This window comes from Meriones unguiculatus, chromosome 16 (genome assembly GCF_030254825.1).
Source record: "Meriones unguiculatus strain TT.TT164.6M chromosome 16, Bangor_MerUng_6.1, whole genome shotgun sequence".
NCBI classification, from domain to species: domain Eukaryota; kingdom Metazoa; phylum Chordata; class Mammalia; order Rodentia; family Muridae; genus Meriones; species Meriones unguiculatus.
Window position 1 is genome coordinate 59623970 of NC_083363.1, and position 25052 is coordinate 59649021.

Genomic DNA, 25052 nt, shown 5'->3' on the forward strand with positions numbered 1-25052 from the left:
TTGTCAAGTGGTCCAGAGAAAAAGAGACATGAAGTTGGAGATATCCTGATGAAATGAAGATTGGACTTGCCTCAAGGAACTCAAAGCTCCTAAGTAGCAGGAAGTAGTCTAAAAAGATCTCAATACCCCCTTTCGAGGGGTTTAGAAGGGATTACGGTGGAATAAGAGTTGGAAGGTATAAGTATCCAATAAAATAGACTTAAAAAATATGCCAACAAAAAGGAGCTCTTATGTTAATAACTCCAATATCTCATATACAATGTATTAAATTTTAAACATGTTGATGCCATCTCAGAAAATCTTTTCATTTTTTATTAAATTTTTTCACTAGAAAATCTTTTTTAATTAAAGTCATAATTTAGTTGTGTTCAGTTTAATTGCAAATACCACTGATCATAATAGCTAGTGAGTTTTCAGTGATGTATGGTTTAGGTTACTTTTCCTTAACATTATTACTGAAAAGCTGAGATAGATAGATAGATAGATAGATAGATAGATAGATAGATAGATAGACAGACAGACAGATACACACACACACACACATACATACTAACATATATAGTATAAGAAACTAACAATAGTGAATTGTAATTCTGCTCTTCACATTACAGAAAATCATATTCAACTGCCTGGGAAAGTGCTGTATTAGAGTATGAGTGGTCACTTAAGATGTGAAGACATAGGAAGAGCTGCACTTTACTGTGTGCTCAAATTCTAATGCTGCTGCTTTAAAAGATGCAAGCCTCCCCTTGAGCGTGGGTGTTTTCAAGACAGTCTTTCTATGCAGCCCTGCCTTGCCATGAACTTACAACCTTATTGCCTTGCCCTCTCCAATGCTGAGATTATACGCATGTGCCACCATGCCAGGCTTAGTGAGTCTTTTTAAAAAGCAGAGATGGTGGAAATGCTGTAATGTATCTTCGATTGGCTCACAGTGTGCACTGCGGAGTCCAGTTTGTCATCGCTCATGGGCCATCTAGAACGTGGCCAGCCTGACACTCTGCAGAAGAGCTGTGCTGAGAGCCAGTTACCATCTGCAGGAAGCCATCTTAGAAGATGCTTTTAGTACTAGTTAGGACATGACTACAATCTGACCGTCACCTTTATTACAATTTCCTGAGACAATGAACCAGAACTACCCTGAAATATAAGTAAGAGTTTGTTGTTGAAAATCACTCACTTCAGAAGTAACATGTTGCATAACAATAAAAAAAAACCACAATAGTGAATACTCAAAACAGTTAAATGGAAGAGATTATTTTATAAATATTTAAAAATATGACCAACCCAAAGTAAATTCTTCTCAGTAAATAAAGTTAATCCTATCACTAGCCCCTGATTCTACTTGTACATATCAGAATATGTGAGGATGTTGTAAGAACACAAGCATTCCTTTCCAACAATCAAATTAGAAACTACTTCAAGTTCTATCCCAAAACCCAGACAAGATGTGTGTCATCAATAATTATAAACGTACAGCACACACCCTTATGCTGAAAATGTAAAGGAAAACCACAGAAGATACGTTTACAGCTCTCAACATGGTTATGATGCTCCCTTAAGTCAACCAGGATGAAGAAACTTAACAACATAACAACTTTCTCATTCTTGTTAAAAGTAGATGTTAAACCACTGTGTATAAAGTACAGATAGAGGCAGGCATCGCACAGCAACCCCTATACTCACAAAGCTGAGGCAAGAAGACCCAGAGTTCAAGGTAGACCTGGGCTAGGGAGCAAGACTCTTTTTTTTTTTTTTTAAAAAAAAGGGTGAGGAATTTATCTGTCTGTAGAAACACACAGAGAAAAATGGGGAAGAAGAGCAATATTGTGTGTACAGACTTATTGTTGCTTTGAAATTTTACAAAAGCCTCATAAAACTAAGGGGGAAATATGAGCAAAAAATTGTGAAACAATAAAATGTGAGAGAAATGTAATTTAATCCTTATGATAAACTTAACATATGCCAAACTAAAAAGCCTCCAAATGGTGTGAAAATTCCACTTTTCCAACCTAATTTTACAATCACATGCTTAAAATATTACAGTAGTAAATGAAGTACCTTTGCTTCTTCAAGTTCCTTGTCGGCAGTATCCACAACAAACCTTTTCTCTCTCTCTAACTGTTCCGCTAGTTGGTCAACCTTAATCAACTCTTTACAAAGGTGCTCATTATGGCTGGTTAGGTCCTCTACTTGACTGCTCACCACCTCCTTGCTATCCAACAGTCTCCTAACATATTCTTCCAAGTCATGATTTGTCTGTTTGAGATCTTCAATCTGGTATAATCAGAAAGAAAATAATCACATTAAAAGGGTCCCTTATCTTCCCTCTGAGAAAAGACAACTAGGTATTAGAATCAGAAAGGCACGTTTGCTTTGCTGGCAAGAATACCTGATGGTACAATCTTTTGTGTCTTCTTCATGTTGCACTATGTGTTACCCATTTGGAAAAAACACTAAATGAAAATATTAATTAAACAACTAATCAGTCTGGTAAGAATCACATCTAGGCCACCATGCATGCCAGGCAAGCAGCTTACTACTAAGCCACATTCCCAGCCACCAAATTAATAATAATAATAATAAAAAAATTAACTGTATCAAGTCAAATTTCAGGGTTTTTTTTTAATAGAAATACTATTTTTAAAAACAGTATTTTGAGCCTGGCATGGCGGCACACTCTGGAAGCAGAGGCAGGCCGATCTCTGATTTTGAGGCCAGCCTGCTCTACAGAGTGAGTTTCAGGACAGCCAGGGCTATACAGAGAAGCCCTGCCTCGAAAAACAAAACAAAGCAAAACAAAATTAGTACTTTAAATAGCTTTTAAAAATACTTGTAAGTTATTTTTTGAGCATTTTAAACAAGCATACGATATATTTCAATCACACTAACCTCCCCAACTCCTCCTGGATTCCACACTTACCCCTTACTATTGCTTTGTAATCAGACTATTAAAAAACAAAGTCCAAATAACCAAGCATAATAGCTTATGCCCATAATTTTGGCACTCAGAAGGCTAAGGCAGGAGGATCATAAGTTCAAGGCTAACCCGGGCTACAGAATGAGATCTTGTTTCAAGAAGAAAAAAAAGGCCAAATATTTATCTGCAGTAAGGAAATTAAAGTTAATTTGAATAATTAATTACCTTTGCTTCTCAAGAATCAAATTTCTACCTGCTGTTTAAAAATGTTAACTCTTTAGAAAAGTCTTTTTAGATACAATTACTTAATTGCCTAAACCAAATGTCTCATCAACCAAGTATCTGCTGATTAATAAGGACAATAACTTTCTTCAAACTCGGTATCAAACTATCAATGGGTGTAAAAAGCATGTATCTATGCCTTTAAAAGGCACATGCACACACACATAGGAAAGTCACTGAACAACAGTAACATCAGAAAGTACATTAAATTCCAAATATTCGAAGGATAGACTTGGTGCCTAGCCTCAGAGAATTTGTTTACTTGAAGAGATACAATGTGTTAAGTGAATTAAGCATATTTAACAATTATCTATAGAACACATAGTATATTCAAGATACTATGATGGACTTCTTCAGAAGATTAGTCAATTTAAATAAGAAATACAAGCAACCCTTACCCACCCCCCAAAAAAATCCAGTCTAAGCCTTTAAACAGCAGCCAAAATTGCTAAATACATAGTCTTAGTTTTTAGTCAGTCATGCCTTAACCTTGAGTATTTTAAGTAATAACAGAATAATTTATTTCAAAACTGACAGTTGACTTTTAAAACATAAGTTGTGTGTGTCCCTCTATGAAGACTACCCCATAGGTCATATAGCTATAGCTATAGATATTTTTCTTTTGAGACACGGCCTCACTACACAGCCTTTGCTAACCGGGAACTCATTAGGTAGACCATGGTGCCCTCAAACTTAAGAGCTCCATCTGCCTCTATCTCCTGAGTGCTGGAATTTAAGGTATGCATCACCATATTCAACAATGAATTATCTTAACTAAATATGTTACAATGCCATTTATTATTCTAAATAAATCATATTAAGAAACATAAGAAGTCATTACGGTAATCAAAACCTTTGCTATGATACTTTGTAAAACATACTAACAGGTCAGATTTAAAATATGCATTATCAACACCAGAAAACAAAAATAATGAACTTTTTTTTTAAAAAAAGGAAGAATATCTATAAATGTACAAAATATTTCCCTAGTTCAATCTTTTATCATGACTGGCCTAAACTTCAGAAGTATCTTCCATTCCTTTCTCTTTGGGCCTACCGCCATATACTAATTAAAGAAAGTCCTTTGAACCTCTAAGAATGCACATATGAAATTTGAATGTACATTAAGTTGCTATAAAATAGTGTATGTAGCTATTCTAATTTCAAAAGAGTTATTCTAATTTCAAAAGAAATTCTTTGAAAATATATATTGGAAGCCACCAAGTCACTGAGAATGTGACGCCAAGTTGCCATTTGTGGCCCCAGCCCCTCTCATCTGTCCAGCCTGGTTTTCACTGTCACCAGCGTGTGCACCTAAGCTGCAGACACAGTAGGAGAGTGTTTCTGCACTGGTTTTAGAACATTTTAAGTATTACAGCATAATATTATATATGTCACAAAATCCTCTTCAGGAGAAGCCTCAGGAAATCTCTCTAGGCCTCCACAGTAGGAAAGCACACTTCTCTGAGGAGCTGGCTCATTCTTGGCCTACTAGCCAAAGAGCATTTAATACTTTCTTTCTGCTCCCTTTAAACCAAATGTACAGCCCACTTGAACAGAAGCATGTGCTGAACTCTCTGTTCACCACTTTCATAGCAGGTCTTCACAAATCAAACTGGTCACTGTGACAAATTACCTGAGAGAAGAAACTTATGGGTGGAAATTATTTGGGACTCTAGTTTCTGAGTCTACCAAGGACAGGGCAGAGTTCTGCACATCAAGGCCATCCCAAGAAGCAGAGCACTCAGGCAGGTTTAACCTTAAAGGCATGCTCACAGTCACACACTTTTGAAACTCAACCCACCTCCCAAAAGTTTCACAACAGTACCCAGCCAGGGACCTGGTACCCAAGAACTTTCAGCCCATGGAGGGCATTTCCCATTCAAGCCATTACACTAATGTCTTTATTGTCCCCCTTCTTATCTCGGCTACTTTGATCAATAGTGTGCCATTTCTTAATAAATCAAACGATGCGAGTGTAAAAGATTCCAATCCATCTGTCTTCACGGTTGTGTTGTGTGGGTTTTCTGGTGGGCATATGTACATGTGCATGTGTGTGAATGTGTATGTAGTCCCACGTATGAGCAGACAGGGGTAAAAGGGTAAGTGGGCACATGGGTACGCATGTGAAAGACATGGGTTGATACAGTGTTTGCTTTAATTGTTCTCCACCTTATGTATACTGAGGCAGACTCCCTCAGTTTAACTCAGTGCTCCCAGGTTTGCCTCATCTAGCTAGCCAACTGGCTCCTCAGATCCTGACCATACTTCCTGAGCACTAGGGTAACTGCAGGGTTGCCAGCCTAGCCAGCAGTTACTTACATGAGTGCTGGGAATCTGAATTTCATTTCTCACACTTGCATAGCAAGTCCTCCACCTACTGAGCAATACCCTCAGCAACCCACACTTTATGCTGTGAATTTGTGTGTATGTGTGTTTGGTTGTATGTGCATGCATGTGTGTATGTGGGGGGGGGCAACCTCAAATGTCATACCGTAAGCACTATCCACTTTGGCTTCTAATGGCGAGAGAACCCCAGTTATATGCCTGGGCCCACCTTCCCAGAGCTGGAATTACAAGCAAACCTTACCATGCCTGGCTTTTTCATACAGGTTCTGTGGTTTGAACTCGGGTCTTTGTATAAACACTTCACTGGGTTAACCTCTCAGCCTTTTCTTAGTATTTTATAAGATGCATTAAAATCATTTCTTTACCTGTCCTTTCCACTGACTTCTAAGCAACACAAAGAACTCCTTTATGAATCATGAATTATTATCACATATTCTGTACATGATGCTCAACTTATTGCTAAGTGGGAAAATAAAACAAATGGACCCCCAGTGAATACAGGAATAGCCTGCCTACCCTGGCTATTAAACCCTGCTTTTACTCAATTCATGACAGACGTACTTTCTCCGGGCCTGGAGTGTGTGTATGTGTACCACACTGCGCTCCAACAGGCTTCGGTAGCTCTGCGCCCGTGCCGGGCTGCCTGCAGTGCGCGGACTCTGGCAAAGTCTACTCCGCGTTGCAGCAGCTATCTCACGCTCTTCGTGTCTCCAACATCCTGAGTCCTCTACCACAACTTGGACTTCACCCTCAAGGCTTCATGCCCCGCCCACTGGAGGACTGACTCCCTGCAGGAGATCTGAGCCAGCTGTACACTGCTTGGCTTCTCAGAAGACTTTTGTCAAAAATACTGGTGTAAGCCTCCAAGATAACTAGAATTCTTGCATTCTGCATGCCTCCAAAATCAGTATCATGTTGATGATTCTATGTTGTGTTACCAGCTCTGGACCCCATGGACAAGAGTTCGAGTAGCTTTGGGTCCTGCGCACTGAAGATCCTTCCCTGGGTTACCTTACTTAAAAGGACACCCCTGAGGCACTCTCTAAAAGAAAAATCTCTCAAGCAGGTTTTCAGTTTTACACCCTGAAGCCTTTCATGAGTTGGGTCTCCCTGTCAAGGTACTGCTCCTATTGCACCAGTGCAAACAAAGTAAATGGCTTCTCCTCAATCCTGCTAATCTCTTTAACAATTATAGCCACTTTGTTCACACTTTTGCTACAGTTTTAAACACACTGCATGCTCCCAAATGACATTTTTTTCCCCATATTTTCCTGCTCTTCCTGTTCTTCTTTCTCAAGCTGTCGGAAGGCAGTAAATAATAGTCATGCTGGAGCCTGAATACTGTGCAGTCTAGAAACATGCTCTTCCAAGAGCCGAGGCTACAGCTCAGTGACTAGTGTGCTTGCCTAACATGCTCAAGGCCCTAGCTTGATTCCCACCACACAAACAACAACACTTGAAATTTCCTCCACCAAATAAATTCGTTCATTACCTTTTAATTCAGCCTTACTTAAATGATCCTGACACAGGCCGAATGGGCTGGTTCACATCTTGGTGGACCAGAAATCAGAGTGTAGACTGGAGGAACCAGGGACAGTTACAATTTTCAAAGGCCAGTCCCTAATGAGCTACTTCCACCAGCCAGGCCCCACCTCCTAAAGGCTCCACCTCTAAAATAGCGCCACAAGCTGGAGACTGACCAATCAAAACAAGAGCCTGTGGGGAACAATTCAGATTCAGATCACAAGGGAGGCCTTGCTATAGGTGAAGTCCTAACTCTCTAACTCTCCTGACACTCCCTAGCAAGAAGGGTCTCTTCCTACAGGGCAGAAGCAGATGTCTTGGCACACCTGTGGTCTCTGCTGACCAGACGACCACATACCTCCCTACTATTTGATGGAGAGGAAAGTCTTGGTTCCCTACTCAACTTTCTCTGATACCAGTTCTTGTTGGGGAGAGAGGTAAGGAAAAGAGGTCAAGACAAGGCACAACTGAGGCTCCTTGTCACAGCTTAACAAGGATTAAAGTCTACACGCTGGCCTATGCTGGCAGGGAAAGTCTAGTTTTCTTTTAATGTGCTTATTTTAGAGCAGGTAGTTACTATCTTAAAGTCATCTGCCTTGTGACTTTCTAGATTTTTTTTTTTTTTGCAGGTGCCTACTGTCACTTCAAGTGCCAAAGGTCAATTCAAGTTGCTAGCCTACCAGTTCTGGGATATACTGAGTAACCAAGCTACAATCCATAGACCCATAGAGTATAGACACAGAGGAGAGGACAAGGGAGACACATGCATCTCCCTGGAAGAAGGAACTAGAATAGATTTTATGAGTTGAATGGAGCGGAGGGGGCATGAAAATGGAAGGATGAGGGGAAGAGGAGAGATGAAATTGAGGGAAGTAATGAGGAGAAAATTGAAGGATGCTTGAGGGTGGTACGGAAACCTAGTGCAGTGGGAAAGTAACAATAAAATGGTGTCTGATGACATTCTGATACACTCAGAGATCAGAGCTGTATTTAGCTATCATCAGAGATGCTTTCTCCTACAGCAAATTGCTACAAACACAGAGACCCACAGCCAGACATTACACACATACACACAAACACACACACACACACACCTTGGAATACACAGCTCTAAACAAGATGTCACTCATCATCAAATCCCTCCCTTCAGATCTCAGGGAACTCCATGGAAGATGAGGCAGAAGGAGTAAGGGAGGAAAGGGGGATGGAGGACACCAGGAAAAGAAGTCCCTCAAAAACAAAAACAATAAAATAACAGAGCAAAGCTCATATGAACTCACAGAGCCTACACCTGCACCAGGTCCCCAGCACATATTAGAGAGCTTTCAGTTAGTACTTTTATGGAACCTCTGAATGTGTGAATGAGTGGGTTTTTTTATTTTTGTGCCTGTTCTTGGGGCTCTTTTATTCTTTTGATGGCTTGTTTATCCAACTTTCAATATGATGGATTCTGTTTTATTTATTTTTTTATGTGTTGCTGTTATCTCTTAGAAGCCTATTCTTTTCTAATGACAGACAGAAAGGAAGTGAATCTGGATGAGAGGAGGTGTGAAGGAACAGAGGGGAAACTGTTCAGATTATATTCTATGTTTAATGAAAGGGAGAAAGGGCTGGGCTGTGTCATATACAGTGGGTGCAGCGTGAAGCAGTACTTAGTAGGAGGAACAGGAAGCCCCTGCTTTCCTGCCCCCCCCTTCCCGCACAGAGTCTCCTGTAGCTCTGGCTGGCCTGAGGATGACCTTGAACTTCTAATCCTCCTGCCTCTACCTCCTGGTTTTAGGATTACAGACACATTCTAATATGGCCAGTTTATGTGGTGCTGGGGATCACATAAACTGGGCTCTGTGGGTGTGAGGCAAGTGCTCTACCAACTGGGCTACAACCCCAGCTCCTAGGTGGTCTGTCTTGAGAGCCTTTATTGTATCATGTGTCAGGCACCAGGAGAACAGATGGTCCCAACCTGTAGTACAGGGCACTATGTTCAACTGTCTGCTAACCTGGAAGTTCAAAGAAATCCTATTCGTCATTTCCTAATTAAATATCTTAACTCTTTAGCCACTTGGAATTTTACAGCAATGTATGTCAACAGAAATGACCACTACTTCACCTGGTTGGGAATAGCTAAGTGAGAGTCTGCGTTAAAAACAGCTGATGTGCCCAGCACAGCCTCATTAACTGCAACCCAACAATCTATGAGGCCAACCCAAAAGGACTGCTGTGAGTTGAAGGCCAACCTGGGCTATGTACCGAGATCCTGAAGAAAAAAAGATACCATATGACACATAGTTTTAACCCATGAACTCTGAATCTATTATATCAAAGTGGCTATAAAATGTGAATGATTGTAGAATCATTAGATTTATGCTGGCAATGGTGCTGCACGCCTTTAGTCCCAGTACTCTGTGAGTTCCAGGACAGCCAAGGCTATACAGAGAACCTCTGTCTCAAAAAAAAAAACCAAAAAACAAAACACACACACACACAAAAAAAAAAAACAAAAAAACAAAACAAAACAAAAAAACAGAAAGAAAGAAAAGAAAAAGAATCATTAGGTTTAAACAACCACTGAATTAGTACTTATTTACTTCCCGTTTTCTTCTTTTAAAATACATTCACATGCCAAATTAATTAAGAGAAGTATTTATTAATATATAAACTAAGACCAACCCAACCTGTAATTTCAGTGTAGAGATGTCTCTATCTTGGGTTCTCAGTTCTTGTTCTAGTTGGAGAGTATTCTGTTTTCTTCCAGCTTCAGAAACTGGAGCCCCAAGACCAAATTGATGTTCTTTGGTGGTAAACTAGTACAAAGAATGAAATATAATGGAGAGGCATTTCATTTAAAACAGAGCTGTGACTTCACATCAGTTAAGTTTTAGAAATTAGTAGCATTCCATTACATTCATATTTTCTATTTCTTTAACTTTCCCATCAGGAAAGCGGAGTTTACTGAGCGATATTTTCTTCAGATTTTATAGTATGAAGCCTGAGATGAGATGTCTCAGAGTGCTTAGTCAGAGGACTGGAGTTCAGATCCCAGCATTGAAATTGAGGGGGCAGCTCACACATGCCTCCAGCTCCAATGGATCTGATGCTTCCTTTTAGCCTCTGTGGGCTCCCATGTATGCATATGTGTGCACATGAACATACAAAAATGCACATGCGCACACACAAATAATAAACAAATCTTTTAAGACAGAACAAAGAGATAGTTCAAAAAGAAAGATTCCATGCCTGGCACTGGAAACCTAGATTTCTAATCAGTGCTGGTGAAATCATGGTTATTGGAGGAGAATCTACTAATAATATTAATCTACTACAAATTTTCTAAACCAGCATAATCTCTAACAATAATCTATAAAAGTTTGTGCTTTTAACCAAAAGATAAATGTAATCCTCACCCCTCATCAGGGAAACTTCCCTTTACAACAGAAGGAGACCACTACAGAAGACCACAACCAATCAATATGCAGAACTGTGGAGCCCAGTCCCAACGGACACATCTACAAAACACTCCCTCACATAAGGCTCAGGGAATATTGCAGAAGAGAGGGCAAAAAGATTGTAAGAGTGAGAGGATCAGGGAGTTTCTTAATACATACACCTAGAAATACTCTTCTTCACTAACATTTTAAGGATCAGTTTGAACCCTAAATTCTCAAGATCTTTTCTGTTTTTTATGCTGTGATGATGTCATCAATGAGACATAGATAGACAGATAGATAGACAGATAGATAGATAGATAGACAGACAGACAGACAGACAGACAGACAGATAGATAGATAGATAGATAGATGGATAGATGGATAGATGGATAGATAGATAGGTAGATAGATAGATATAGATATAGATATATAACAGTTCAGGTATTCATGTTGTTTAGATTTACTTAAACCTTAAAAACAATCAATGTCTGAAAGTTATATCTCCAACAGCCTGCCTAGAGTCTGTATATGTGTGTGTTTGTGTGTGTCCACATGTGTAGAGGACAATCTCAAGTGTCAGCCTAAGCCTTTCCACCTTGCTTTACACAGGGTCTATTGTCTGTTGCTGCATATGCCAGGCTAGCTGGCCCATAGCTTCCAGGGTTTCACCTATCTCTCCCACCCATCCTTGCACAGAATCTGCAATTACAGACACATGCTACCATCTAAATTTACATGACATGCTAGTTGGTTCTTGTCAACTTGACACAAGCCAAAGGTCACATGTGATGAGACTTCAAATACAAAATGCTTCCATCAGACTGGCTTGTAGGCAAGTCTGTAGGACTTTCTGGATGTGGGAGGGACCCAGCTCTTTTGGGTGGAACCACTCTTTGCAGGCGGTATAAGAAAGCAGCCTGAGCATGCCATGGGGATCGAGCCAGTAAGCAACACACCTCCATGGTCTCTGCTTCAGTTTTTGCCTCAGGTTTCTACCCTGGCTTCTCTTCATGACTGTGACAGTGTGGGGTGTTTTGAATGAGATGTCCCCCATAAGTCTAAGGCACTGGAATACTTGGTTCCCAGTAGGTGGATACTTGAGAAGGATTAGGAAGTGTGACCTTGTTAGAGGGGGCGTGAAACTAGGGGTGAGCTTAATGTTTTAAAAGCCTCTGCCACGTGCTTTCTGTTTCTTGTTTATGGGTCAAGATAGGAGCTCTCAGATGCTCCAGTTCTAGGCTCGCTTGTCTGCAGTCATGTTCCCTACCATGGTGGTCTTCAAGTCTAACCCCCTGGATCTGTAAACTCCAAATAAACACTGTTTTCTATAAGTTGTCTTGGTCATGGTATTTTATCACAGCCACAGAAAGGTAACTAAAACAAACTTTAAACAGAAATAAATCCTTTCTTCTCCAAGTTCCTTTTGGTCAAGGTATTTTATCACAGCAACAGAAATCTAACTAGAACACACTGGGTTCTTAGGATCTAAACTCAAGTCTTTATCATCTCAGTCACTGAGCCATCTCTGCAGCCTCTAGAGCTCTTTATCTGACAGGAAGGTGTCTCAGAATACTGCTACACTAACAAAATTAAATTTCTCTTTATTCACTTTGGTAAAATGAATACTCAAGTGTGGATTCTACAAAATTAGATATGAGGCTAGTTGAGGAATTAAATGAGAAAAACCTACCTGACAATTCATGCCAAAGTTGCTACCAACCCCTCCCTAGCTTTCAAGGCAAGACTGTGGGTAGCAAAGAGAAACATTCACCTGAAACTTCAGTGCGGGCCTGCCAATATCCACATCCCATACCACATGACTGCTCTCCACATGTCAGTGATCTCACATATTATTATCAACCAAAATGGCATTTGGTGTTTGAACAGACCTCAGAGAAGACAAATAAAATGTTCATTCTCAACTGGGAAGTAAGCTGACACAGTGGTAACAGTATTTTAATGTGAGACTTCCTCTGTCCATAATCTTAGTTCCATTACTTCTTAAAGGCCTGGCCATGAGCATACTACGTCTCTGAAGAGTGCTTCTTCCTCTATTAACTAGGGATAATAATAATTATAGTACCTAGACCTCATAGAAGTATAAGGGTTAAATTAATATAAATGACATGTATAAAGACTTAAAAAAGTGCCTGGCACAGAGTAAGCACTAAACATTATTACTATTAATTCCTCCCACTGATTCAAGTGATCTAATCAGCCATAAAGTTCTACCAACCTTTACACCAGAACATTTCTCAAATATATCTTCATATACACACACACACACACACACACACACATATTACACATATACATGAATACACAATCAGCTTCAGTTGATGGTATCAGACTATAATAGTCATATCTATTCACAAATTTTTATATAATCATACTAAAAAGCAATGATCATGTATGAGGACAACACAGAAAAAAAAACATGTAAGTTCAACTTTCAATTAATCTACGACATCTAGAACACATAAATAAAGTATATCACAGCAGTATTAGTACCCTAACATTACAGGGTACTATAGTGATACACTATAGTATGAGAGTGTAGGCAAATAGGAATTCCAACTTCTACTTTCCCCAAAAGGCTTAGAATCTACTACATTCCACTCCCCAAAACCTAACAATTTAACACTGTGTCACTTTTATTGGACATTCACTGCCATAGCAACTTTAAGATGTCTTGAAACAAACCTCTAAAATCTCTCACTACTCCTTACTCTAAGCCTTGCCTCCCATTCTTTCCAGTTCTTCTCCATGTTGAGCAATCAAGTGTATACATGCCCAAGGTAAAATAAAAAGGGGGCGTTATCTTTGACTTTTATCTTTTCCTGACTCTCATCTACTATGCCATTAAGTTAGATTGGTTCCACTTCTACAATGTAGATCCTAAATCCATCTGTGGTGGCTGGAACAAAAATGCCCCCTAGGTCCACAGGGAGTGCCACTATGAGGAGGCACAAGTGCCACAGCCTATTACAGTAGGTGTGTCCTTGTCGGAAGTGTGCCACTGGAGGTGAATTTGAGGTTTCAGAAGCTCAAGCCAGGCCCAGTGTTGCCATCTCAGGATTCCTGTGTGGAACTCTGATGGACAAGGCTGAAGTCTGACATTTCTGGATAGTTTCCACACTCAGTCTATGATGGTGGACTCCCTTTTCTCTCCACCTGCTCTGGACACTCAAGATCTTGTAAGGATAGCCCTTACAGAAAGATCACAGGCCAGACCCTTTCCTGATAAGCAAGTACCTGGGTATTCCTGGAGATACCCACCCTATGCTAAATAAGATTCCTGGTGTCTTGATTTTCCATCAATGACCTTTGACTTTACCTGGAGCTCTTCCCCAACCCATAGGGATAAGTACTGCCTTTTCCCTCTCATGATAGGATTGTTTTGGTACATGTAGATTAAGTATCCCTGGCACCCACGACACTGGCAAATCAAACACATTCATCCTCAAAATCCCTCCCTCACTGCCCAAGGTTTGTTAAGTCCCTGATTCCACATGAAATGTACTGGGTGCTGCGTGCTGTGCACTGCATGATACCATCAGCCTTCCATGACCACCTGAGATTTGTCAATTATTCTGGGGAAGGAGAGCTCCTTTCCTCCCTGGAGATTCTGAACTCCCAGGACTTGGCCGCCAGCTAAGCTGGCTGGAGCCTGCCCAGCTGCCATGAGTTTCTGGACTAGGCTTGACTGTCAGTTGTTCAGCCACATGCCAGCCACAGTCAGCTTCTGCCATTCACTGGGGGCAGAACTGCTTCGCTTCGGCAGCCACTGACCTGCAACCCACCAGGCCTGCATCTCACCTGACCTGCCTCCCAGCCTGCCAGGCCTGTGTTTCAGCTGCAAGACCACCAGGCACTGGCTTTCACCCGCACCCCTGCTATTAACACAGCAACTTAGTCAAAGGGTTGTAACACTTAGGTATCATCACAGGCTTCTGGAATGCCCTAATTTCTACTGCCTTTGATACCGACAATCTCATTCTAAAAGATCTAACTGCAACACTCCCTGTAAAACTCTTTCCTTGCCCTGGCCTAGCCCACAGGCCTTGCTCTAAAGCACTCTAGCTTAGATCTCTGCCATGGTGCACTCAGGCCTGGGGTGGAACCCAGCAGACCCTGTGCCACGCCCAGCAGGGGGATGTCAGATGACAGCTGCATTCAGGGGACTACCCAGGCTCCCAGCAGCCCTGACAGGCTCCCTGCCAATATAGACATAGAACTCTCTGCCATCTCTCCAGCACAATAGTCAGCCCGAGTGCCACCATGCTTCTTGCCTTTTACAATAATGGACTAAATCTCTGAACTGTAAGCCCCAATTAAATGTTTCCTATATAAGAGTTGTGGTCATAGTGTCTCTTCACAGTAATAGAAATTAAGACAAAAGTTGGTACCAAAGACTGGACCGTGTTTTTATTTGAAGGAATACGAAACACTCTGGGACTTTGGACTAGAAAAGTGATTGGATATTTAAGTGGGGCTTAATGAGCCATCCTAGTAGGAACTTGGAAGACAATGGTGCTGAAAGTAATTTGAACTGTGGGGGCCTGGCTCAAAAGGTTTCAGGAGAGAAGAATATTAGTATGTGTTCTAGAGATTGTTCTTGTGAGATTTTGTCAAAGAATGTGACTGCTATTTGCTTTTGTCTGCTTGAGGCTAAGGTGAAGAGATTTAGATTAATTTCATTGGCAAAGGAAATCTCAAAACAGCCTAACATTGACTCTGTACTGTAGTTCATTATTAGGAAAACCATTTTAATCAAACGTAGCAAGCTGAGACAGGAAAAATACAAAATGTATGGTTCAAGAATTAAAGGGGCACCAGGAAATGGAATGGAGTTAAATCTTGTGTTCAAAGGAGATACATAGATTAAAGATATTAAATGGGGTTAAGGAGCAAGGTCCCATCCAGCTAAGTTTCCAACCTATGAAAAGGAATTAAAGAAAATCAAATAAGAATTAAAGCTTAGGGTTGGGGGCAGTGGCACACACGTTTAATCCCAGCACTTGGCGGGGCAGAGGCAAATAGATTTCAGAGTTAAAAGGCCAGCCTAGACTACAGAGTGAGTTTCAGGACAACCAAGTTTAGACAGTGAAGGAACCATCAAAAACAGAAAGCTAGTGAAAATGTATTTAAATGACAGGCTATGATCCAACCCCAGCAAGCAGCAGAACTTGGGAGGGTTGGTCAAGAAAGGAGCTACAGACTCTTCCTCTGCAATTAAAAAAAAGGCCAGGCATGTAGCAGGGGTGTCCCTGCATGGAGGCCCAGAAAAAGCCTAAATTGTCTTGGAGACCCTAAGATCTTAGAGATGCCAGATTTGTGAGCTACCTGCCCAGAGGCAGTGGAACCAGCCCAGAGAAAAAAGTGCATTGCAGTCAACAAAGCTCAAAGGAGCTGGAGATCTGAAGAGTGTCTGACATCAGACATGGAGGTGCAGAGTTTGGAGTTTGCCCAAAATTGGCTTTGGTTTTACTTTGGTCCAGTATTTCCTCGATATGCTCCCTCTCCTCCCTTCTGAAATTGTAATGTATATCCTGTGCCATTATATTTTTGGAAGTATGTGATCTGCTTTTTCATTTTTCAAGGGACTACAGTTAAGAGAGTCAGAAGAGACTGAACTCTTAAACAGTGGATTACGGGGACTCTTGAAGCGGAACTAAATGCATTTTGCATTATGATATGGCTACAAGCCTGTGCAGGCCAGAGAGTGGAATGTGATGGTTTGAATGAAAATGGTCCCCGAAGGCCCACAGAGAATGGCACTACTAGGAGGTATGGCCTTGTTGGAGTAGGTGTGGTCTTGTTGGAAGAAGTGTGTCACTGGGGGTGCCTTGAGGTTTCAGAAACTCAAGCCAGGCCCAGTGTCTCACTCTCTTCCTGCTGCCTGGAGCTCTAGATTAGAACCTCAACTACCTCTCTAGCACCATGTCTGCCTGTGTGCCACCATACTGATAATGAGCTAAACCTCTGAACTTTGAGCCAGCCCCAATTAAATGTTTTCCTATATAAGAGTTGCCAAGATCACGGTAGGTCTTCATAGTAACAGAAACCCAAAATAAAACATCACCCATTCCTACACTCTACAGGTGTGCCTATACTCAGGTGCCTTCCCCCCACCCCCCAGATTACTGTATGTTTCCTATGGGTTTTCCTTCTCCTTCCCTTGCTTCATAAAACTTAACCTTCACCCTATAAGCAAATTAATCACTTTACACTGTTGAGAGGCTGCTCAACAGCACTTCAATGGCTTCCTACTGTAATTAGGATAAAATCTAAGCTTCTCAAGGTCCCATATATGTTGGTGTCTTCTCTTTAAAGATCTGGTAATTCCTTCTTCATTTATCAATCAGCTTTAGTGTTTATCTTTCTGTTCCTATAATGTGTTGCTCTGACCTGAAAAATTGTATATCCCTTGAGTTTGTACAATGAACCCCTAATCCCCGGAATGATATTAAGAGGTACCAGGGTCAGCTGATAGCAGGACACATTCCTAGCATTTCTAAAGCCCTGGGTTCAATTCCTAGCCCCAAAAAATAAACAAACTAGGTCATAATTAATTACCTTTATAGAAGAGGCCTTAGACTTCTCTCGCTTTGTATCATGAGGAAACAACAGTAGGGTATCTAAGAACCAGGAACCTCCCTCCACACACACAATTAAATCTTCTATTGCCATGATCTTAGAATTCCCAGCATCCAGAGCTGTTAGAATTTAATATTTGTTGTTTACGATGTTTTGTTACAACTACATGCTCCACTCTGATTTGACTCACACTCTCTGCCCATTTCTCCTACCGGGAACATTCTCTCCTCAGCCTTTTATCTGACTGACATCTTCTTAACATCAGCTCTTTGGTTCAAACAGAAAACGTCTTTTCTCCCTCATTTTCTACTTAAAGTAGGTTCTGTCTTGGTGACTCTCTACTTAGGATACTGCACTTGTCACTACTTGAAATTATATTATCTGTCCACCTGTTTACTGTCTATTTCCTTCTATTGGAATATAAGTTTCAAGATGTCTAGGCTGTTGTCTCATTGCTATGTTTGGAAAATGTCCACCACAAAGTTGTTCTATGAAACATCTATATTTACTCAATGAAATATTTAGAGTCAAGACATTTTCAAAATAATGAATTTTGATTAAACAAAGCAGTTTCTGTAGTGGGATGAAAGAAAATCTAAAGAGGACTAATAAATGAGTAAGGATTAAAAATATAAAATGTAAGCTTTGAATCACCTGCAAGAGCCAAAGATGCAGAATAAAAGTTAGAGGAAGACTAAAGTTAAGGAAGGTTCACTGCCTAGAGGAAAAAGGCATGCATAGTTCTTTTTAAGAGACCCCTTTCAGAACTAAACAAAAACTGGGTCTCTCAAAAAAATGCAAATAAAGTCTGTACATCCTTAATCTGAACATTTAATCTGAAATCCTCCCAATTCGAAAATGTTCTGAGCAAGTACATGATGCTACAAATGGAAACTTCTATACCTGACCTGATCTCACACGAGTGGCTAAAGTCAAACCCCAGGGCTCCAAAAGTGTTACAGAAAATTACCTTCTGATCATACACATATGGCTCACAGAACACATTAATGGATTGTTTGTTTACATTCAGCCCCAATCCCTGGGATGTAGCATGTACATGTAATGTCCCAGAGTCCCCAAACTCTGAAATGGCAACACTTCTGATTGTAAGCATTTCTGAGTCACATCAAACCTGTATATACAAAACCACTTCAATATTTCCTCAGGCCAGCACCAGTGAGGTGGCCTAAATGATAAAGACACTGTGCCTGAGTCTGAGCCCCAGGACCCAGGCAGTAAAAGAGCAGAACCAATTATCACAAGCTATTCTTTGATCTCTGTATGTGCACTGTGGCATACCCTGGAGAGCAAGTGTGCATACACACACACACACACACACACACATATATTGTCCTCTGACCTCCTGGTGTGCACTGTGACACACCCTGGCAAGCAGGCAGGCAGGCACATGCGCATGCACGGACGGACACACACACACACACACACACACACACACAAAATGAATTTGAAAAAAAAGGGGGGATTCCCAACAGTCTTTGCAGATGACAAAGTGCTACAGCAGAGAAACAACTAGGAGATAAATTACTGTTTATTAGTAGAGGGGGGAAAAGGTGAATAAAATGAGAAAATCCATAAAAAATGTGTACTGTACTCTGACACAAGAATGAGAAAAGCAAAGGTAAGGGAAATTTTAAGAGATAAAAATCTTGAGAAAGGTCCTATCTAATAGGACTTTAATTTTCAGTGAAATAGAAGTTAAGATTATATGTTTAAAAAAAAAATCAGCAAAAGGTGGGGGGAGAAAGGAAGGTATCTAAAACCAAGATACAACAGTGTGTATGAAATGTAATCATGAAACAGACTGTTTTGTACACTAACTTTTAAAAACCAGTTAAAAATATATCATCAGAGTCAGGAAAGTACCCGTACAACTATAAGAGTCAGAGTTCAGATCACAAAAGCCTTGTAAAAAAGGACTCGGCACAACGGTAGCAGTGGTGCCTGTAATCCTAGTACTGAGGCAGGGACTAAAGGATCACTAGGGCTTGCTGGTCAGCCAGACTAGCTGAACTGACAAACTCCAGGCTTAGTGAGAGATGCAACCTCAAAAACAAGGTAGAGTGAGACTGAGTTAAAAACAACAACCACCACAAAAAACGATGTCAGTTTGTGGCCTCCACACACGTGTATACAGGTATATAACACATACACGGCACACACATACACACCAGGTATCCCTGCTCTTAAGCAAACGAAGTCACGTAATATATATCTGGCAAGGGCCTATTTATGATAGTCATACAATAATTAAAAACACTGGAATATTGCCAGGTGGTGGTGGTGGCAGTGGCACAGTTCTTTAATCTTAGCACTTTGGAGGCAGAGGAAGGCGGACCTCTGTGAGTTCAAGGCCAGCCTGGTCTATAGTGCGAGTCCAGAGCAGCCAAAGCTACACAGAGAAAGCCTGTCTTAGAGGAAAACAAAACAAAACAAAACAAAAAACTGGAATATTTTCCACTCAATTCTGAAACTCAGTTCTGCAAAGCTGAAACAGGGTTAAGTCTTTCTTTTCTCTTCTTACAATTCTCTCCAAAAGCTTAGATTTACAGACTCTTCAAAGTAGGATAGAATTCCCTACCAGGAGATCTGGATAACCATACAAAAAAAATGTTATGAATGTCATATTTATAAAAAAAAGTGAGTACGTTTTGAATATGAAGTATTTACTTCAAACCAAGTATTAAAGCCATATTCAAACTGTTAAGGTAAAAAATAACAAAAGAAAGTTTTTCTAGTCACTCCAATTCAAACTTTAAGCTCATCTTGTTTCTATAATCCAGTCTTTAAATAACAAGTTATCTCCTTAATACAGCATGAAACAATGGACAGGCAGTGTCTATCCAGACCTCTCAGAAACGTAAGAAATGGCTCAATTGTTTCCTGAAGGCTTTTCTGGATCAAAGGTATTTAGTAATACAAGACTGAAACTAACAGTGTAACCAAAACAAAAGAACTTCCTTTCACATTGCCTCCCCTTAAAACATGAGATGCAGGCTAGAGAGATGGCTCAGAGGTTAAGAGCACTGGCTGCTCTTCCAAAGGTCCTGAGTTCATTCCCACCAACCACATGGTGACTCACAACCATCTATAATGAGATCTGGTGCCCTCTTCTGGTGTGCAGGTGTACATGCAAGCAGGATACTGTATACATAGTAAGTAAATCTTTAAAAAAAAATGAGATGTGTATATTTTAATATCCATAACCCTGTCAAAGCATATTGCTAAAAACAATTTTAAAACCCTACTGTCCGCCAGGGGTAAACTGCGGTGTATTATTGCAATGGAACACTGACCAGCAAACTAACTAGAAATAAGTTTAAGTGTCAGTAAAGATGTAAACACCTGTTCCAATTACCCTTACATAAAGCCCCATAACAAGGCAGACAGTGAGGTGTGTGTTCACATAAGCAGATAATGAAACTATTAGAAAAAGTACGGAAATGACAGACATTGTCAATCTGGGGAGTGAACAGAACAGCATGTTATTTATTCCCGTGAGAAAGCAGAACTCCAAATCTCTCTGCCTGGTTATATTCTGGGCTCCAACAGCGATTCTTCTTGGGAAAGTAACTTAAAAAAAAAAAAGTTTTTGAAACTGCCAATAAATAAAAGCAAGGTTTGGGGTTTAAAAGCAATACGGACTGACGGAATATTTACCTTATTTCTTTCTCAATAATTAAGTTGGAAGGATTTAGTTCACTGTTCAATTAAAACACAATTGTCTTGTTCTCAAAGCAGAGTTAAACGCGATAACTTCCCTTTATACTCACAAACTATTCTACCTTGATATTACTGTGCCTCTATTTCCTGAGAGTGAACAAAATGTACTCGAAATCCTTAAGACTAGAAGAATAAATCTAAAACGAAGATTACTGTGGGACACGCAGATCTGCGGGGGCTAAAACAGAGAACAGGTCGCTTGTGCCAACTTTCCTTAAAAGTCTAAATCCTTGACTGAGGAGTATATACAAGAACATATCTGCTTATGTACACATACACGTCGGCGTTTGGGGCTGACAAGTGCACGACAGACGCCCATTAGAGACTTAAATAACTCTTCAAACAAAGCCAGCCTACTCTGCCGTCCCTCTACATAAACTCTAAATTAAGGATGAGGGAGTTTTTCATGCAAAAACCTCAATCCCTGCCTTCGCCTGCCTCCCAGTTTATAAGGAAGAGGCTGAGGGGAGACCGAGGGGGTTCAGGAAAAGACAGGTTGAGCTTCCAAATGCCTCAGCTTCGCTTCCCCTCACAGTGTCTCTAAGCAAAACAGTCCCCCAACAACCAAGCCGAGGCAGGAAGCGAAGCGGTCACCATAGGAACTGGGCTCAACCCTCAACTCACCAGAAACTAAGGGAAGGTTTGCCCCGGGACGCCCACCCACCCGCGACGCAGCCGCTCACGCAGCGGAGCCCACCCGGGCCCCCGCCAGGCTCTCCCCATCCGCTTGCAGCCGCCCGGGGCCGGCTCTCTTCTGGCCCCGCGCACCTCCGCCGCTTGTCCCCAGAGCTCCGCAGCCCTCCCCCGGCCTCCCGGGCCGTCGTCCTCGCCGGCGCTCATCCCGGCTACTGAGGGCCCGGGGGCCGGGCGGGAGCTCCAGGCCCGCCCCGGCCTCCATCCTCCGCCCCGTCGCCTCCCTCCCAGGCCGCGGGCCCCGCCCCGGCGGAGGCGGAGACGGAGGCGGGGGCTCGGCGGGCCGCAGCCGGGGAGAGGGCGGGAGCGGTTAGCTCCGGGCTGGCCGGCGCCCCGCCCGCACGCTCTGTACCTGAGGAGGGCTGTCCTTCCACCTCCCCGATGCCTCCGCTCCACTTCCGTCCGGCGCGCCCCCAGCCCCCCGTGCGCACGCGTACCTGGCTCGACACGCCCTCCCGCGGGGACTACGAGTCGTGCGCGCGCACCCGAACACGTAGCGACCTGTACAGCCCGCCTCTCAGGGCTCCGACCAGAGGCCTTTCCCTGGCCCATCCGCGCCGCGCAGGCGCACGCCCACGGAGCGCCGAGATGGCCGACCCCGAGCGTCCCGTCTCCTAGTAACCATCCTCTAGCCCGCGCCCGGCGGAGGCTGCGGGAACGCGCATGCGCGGCGGCCAGGCCTTCGCGCTGACCCATCTGTTGGGGTGCCGGGGTCGCCCAGCGGCGTTCGCAGCCGAGCGAACCGGGACGCTGTTCTGTGGGAGCCTCAGATGGGGTCCCCTGCTGCAGCCTCCCAGGGGAGCCGGTCTGTGCCGGTGAGTGTGGCGGCTGAGCGCTGCCTCTGGTCAGGTCTGCCCGTCCCGGGAGGATGGAACTGGCAAGTGTGGACCCAGCCATGAACCCCCACACTCCAGGCTGGCGTTTCTTCTCCCCAAGCCCCCTCTCCAGCAGACTGGCGATGGAAAAGCAAGGAAGGATTTAGAGCCTCGCGAGATATTAAATACTGTGTCTAAGTTTTCACCCCAATCTGGCCGCGTTCTCTTAACCAGTGTGGTGTTTTTGGCTGTCAAGCTGCGTTAAAATTGCATCTTGAAATGGATCTTTTAAGCGGAAAGAAATAAGCATGTGCTATGCCGCGGGGTTTTTTTGGGGGGGCAGAGGGTTGTTTTGCTTTTTTACTCTTTCTGGGTACTTCTAATACCCATCTTAGCCCGGAAGTTTTTTTTAATCCGTTTTTTTTTCTTTCTCGTTTTTACTAGAATGCAAAGCAAATGAGTTTTACGGCTGCATTTGAGTTCGGAATTTGTTTCTGTTGTTCCTCCTGCCCTTTTCCTCCCCATCCCCTCCCCTCTTTTCCCACTCCAGTGGCCCCCCTATCTGCTTTCATGTCACTAGTGTTCCGTTCCCGCTACACCTCTCTTTCCTGCTCACCTTGCAGCTTCGTGACCTATGTATCCCCACTCACGCCCTTACATGCTCCCTACTACTTGTATATTTAAAGATAGAATCTGCCTGGAAGAACGAACACGTGGTGTTTGACTTCCTGAGTCTGGGTTATCTTCCTTTAAAACAACTTCCAAATCCATCCCTTTTCCTGCAAATTTCATGACTTCGCTTTTCTTTATGCTTGAGTAAAATTGTATGGAATGTGAATGATGTTTCCATTATTGATTCGTCTGTTCAGGACGGCTGGGTTGGATCCACCTCCCGGCTTTGGTGACTAGAGCAGCAGTAAACATGGATGTGCAAGTGTCCCCATGGTAGCGTGTGGAGACCTCGGTATAGCAAAGTCCTAAGCTAGTTCTGTTTTTGGCTTTTTGAGAAACCTTCGCTCTGATTTCATGTTTGCTCTCCCACCGGCACTGTAAAAGGGCTCCTCCACATCGCCAGCACTTGTTACTTGTTTTTGTCATGATAGCTGTTCTGATTAGGGTCAGATAGAACCGCAGAGTAGTTTTAATTTACGTTTCCCTAGTGGCTAATGCTGTTGAACACTTTTTAAAACGTTTACTGCTCCTGTATGTTTCTTCTTTTAAGAGTGGCCCATTTTATTAGCCCATTTATTGATTGGCATTTTAATCTCTTAGGGAGTGTAATTTTTTTAAAGATCTTTGTAAATGTTAGCTTTAAACTTTTTATTATTTTATGTATACTGATGTTTTGTCCACATGTGTTTGTTTGTGTGCCAGATACATGCCTGATGCTCACAAAGGCCAGAAGAGGAAGTTGGAGCCCCTGGAACCGTACTTATGTATGGCTGTGCACCGCTATGTGCGAGCTGGGAACTGAATTGCGTTCTCGGGAAGAGGAGTTACTGCGCTCTAACACTGAGCCATCTCTCCAGCCTGTAAATCTTAGCTTTTAGCCTCCTGTCTGAAATACAGCTGGCAAAAATCACACTGTAGCGAACACGCCTTCTTACTAGGCTGCTTTCATTACCATGCAGAAGCTTTTTAAATTCACACAATGAACCTGAGAGCGTCCATGATCCCATTTCCCTGTCTTTCCTTACAGGTGACCATACAAGAATTTACAACTGTCTTTGATGCTGTAGTTTAAGCTTATGCATTTGAAAAGTAAGGCCATGTTTGAGAAATCATAAGAATTCTTGTTTCTCCTACTCACGTTTCCATAAAGTGTCACAAGCAAGCAAATTTGTTAATTTTTTTCAGGGAAGTACACTGAAATATAACTGTCTTGTCTTTCGATGATATACTTTACACCATTTATTTTCATAAATTATATACTTTATGAGCATAACCAGATGTTATAAAATTAATTTTAGTCTCCTCATTATTTTAGATAAAAAGGACAGAAGACCCAGAGAGCATGTTTCTTCTGAAATTACAGTAATTGATTAAAAAAAAAAGTAATGAAGAAGCATGGGCTACCAAAGACCACCCTGAAAAGTTAGGGGAAATAATATGTAACCTGTAAATTGAATTAAGGAATCTAGACTAGTTTTGAAAGCTTGGGAGAATGTACCAATTTCAAACCTCTCAGCCTGAGTGCAGCAATGGTAGAATACGCACTTAGGGAAAACCTGCTTTTGATCCATAAAAACCACACTTGGTTGAAGCTAAAGATTTGAGGGCATAGAATTATGGTGGAAGTTTTGGTTTCTTTAAAAACTCAGTTGTAAATATGTTTTTGTTTTAATCCCAAGATTGGGATATGAAGATGCTTTTAGTTATCCACAGCTGATAAGAGACTTGTGCCACAAGTGGTCTGTGCCAGTTAGTGTGGGGGGGTGTGGTCCTTTGCCAGCTATAGAGAGTTAAACTCGGAGGACTCTGAGAGGATATAAATATGAGAGCAGAGAGAGAGACTTAGAGACATTCTGGAGGGCTTTTGGGAGACAGTCGGAGGAGGAGGCAGTTGGTTCCACTGCTGCTGGACTGCTGGATATCCTGACCACCGAAATTGGTATTTTCTTAAAGAACCCGATGACCCTAACCAGCTGGAACTAAGTGTAAAGAGGTCCATGTCCCCTTTCCCTTCTAACCTTTCTCTCCTAC

The 25052-nt window shown here is 42.1% G+C and overlaps 1 protein-coding gene across 2 annotated transcripts in view; it reads right to left on the minus strand.

Moving 5' to 3' along the window:
• Positions 1-21954, minus strand: part of Tsga10 (testis specific 10) — a 95093-nt gene extending 73139 nt beyond the window's left edge. The window contains exons 1-3 of one of the 2 annotated variants that reach the window (XM_060369885.1): positions 21887-21954; positions 9748-9876; positions 2062-2277 (exon numbers count right to left, since the gene is read on the minus strand). Coding sequence is in view for 1 of the 2 variants with exons in the window: in XM_060369884.1 (XP_060225867.1) it covers positions 2062-2277; positions 9748-9876; positions 21610-21681 (417 nt within the window). In the remaining variant the exon portion in view is untranslated. Of the gene's footprint in view, positions 1-2061; positions 2278-9747; positions 9877-21609; positions 21764-21886 lie in introns of those variants that run through there. The other variant, XM_060369884.1, reaches the window with a different exon arrangement.
• Positions 21955-25052: the final 3098 nt, after the last annotated feature.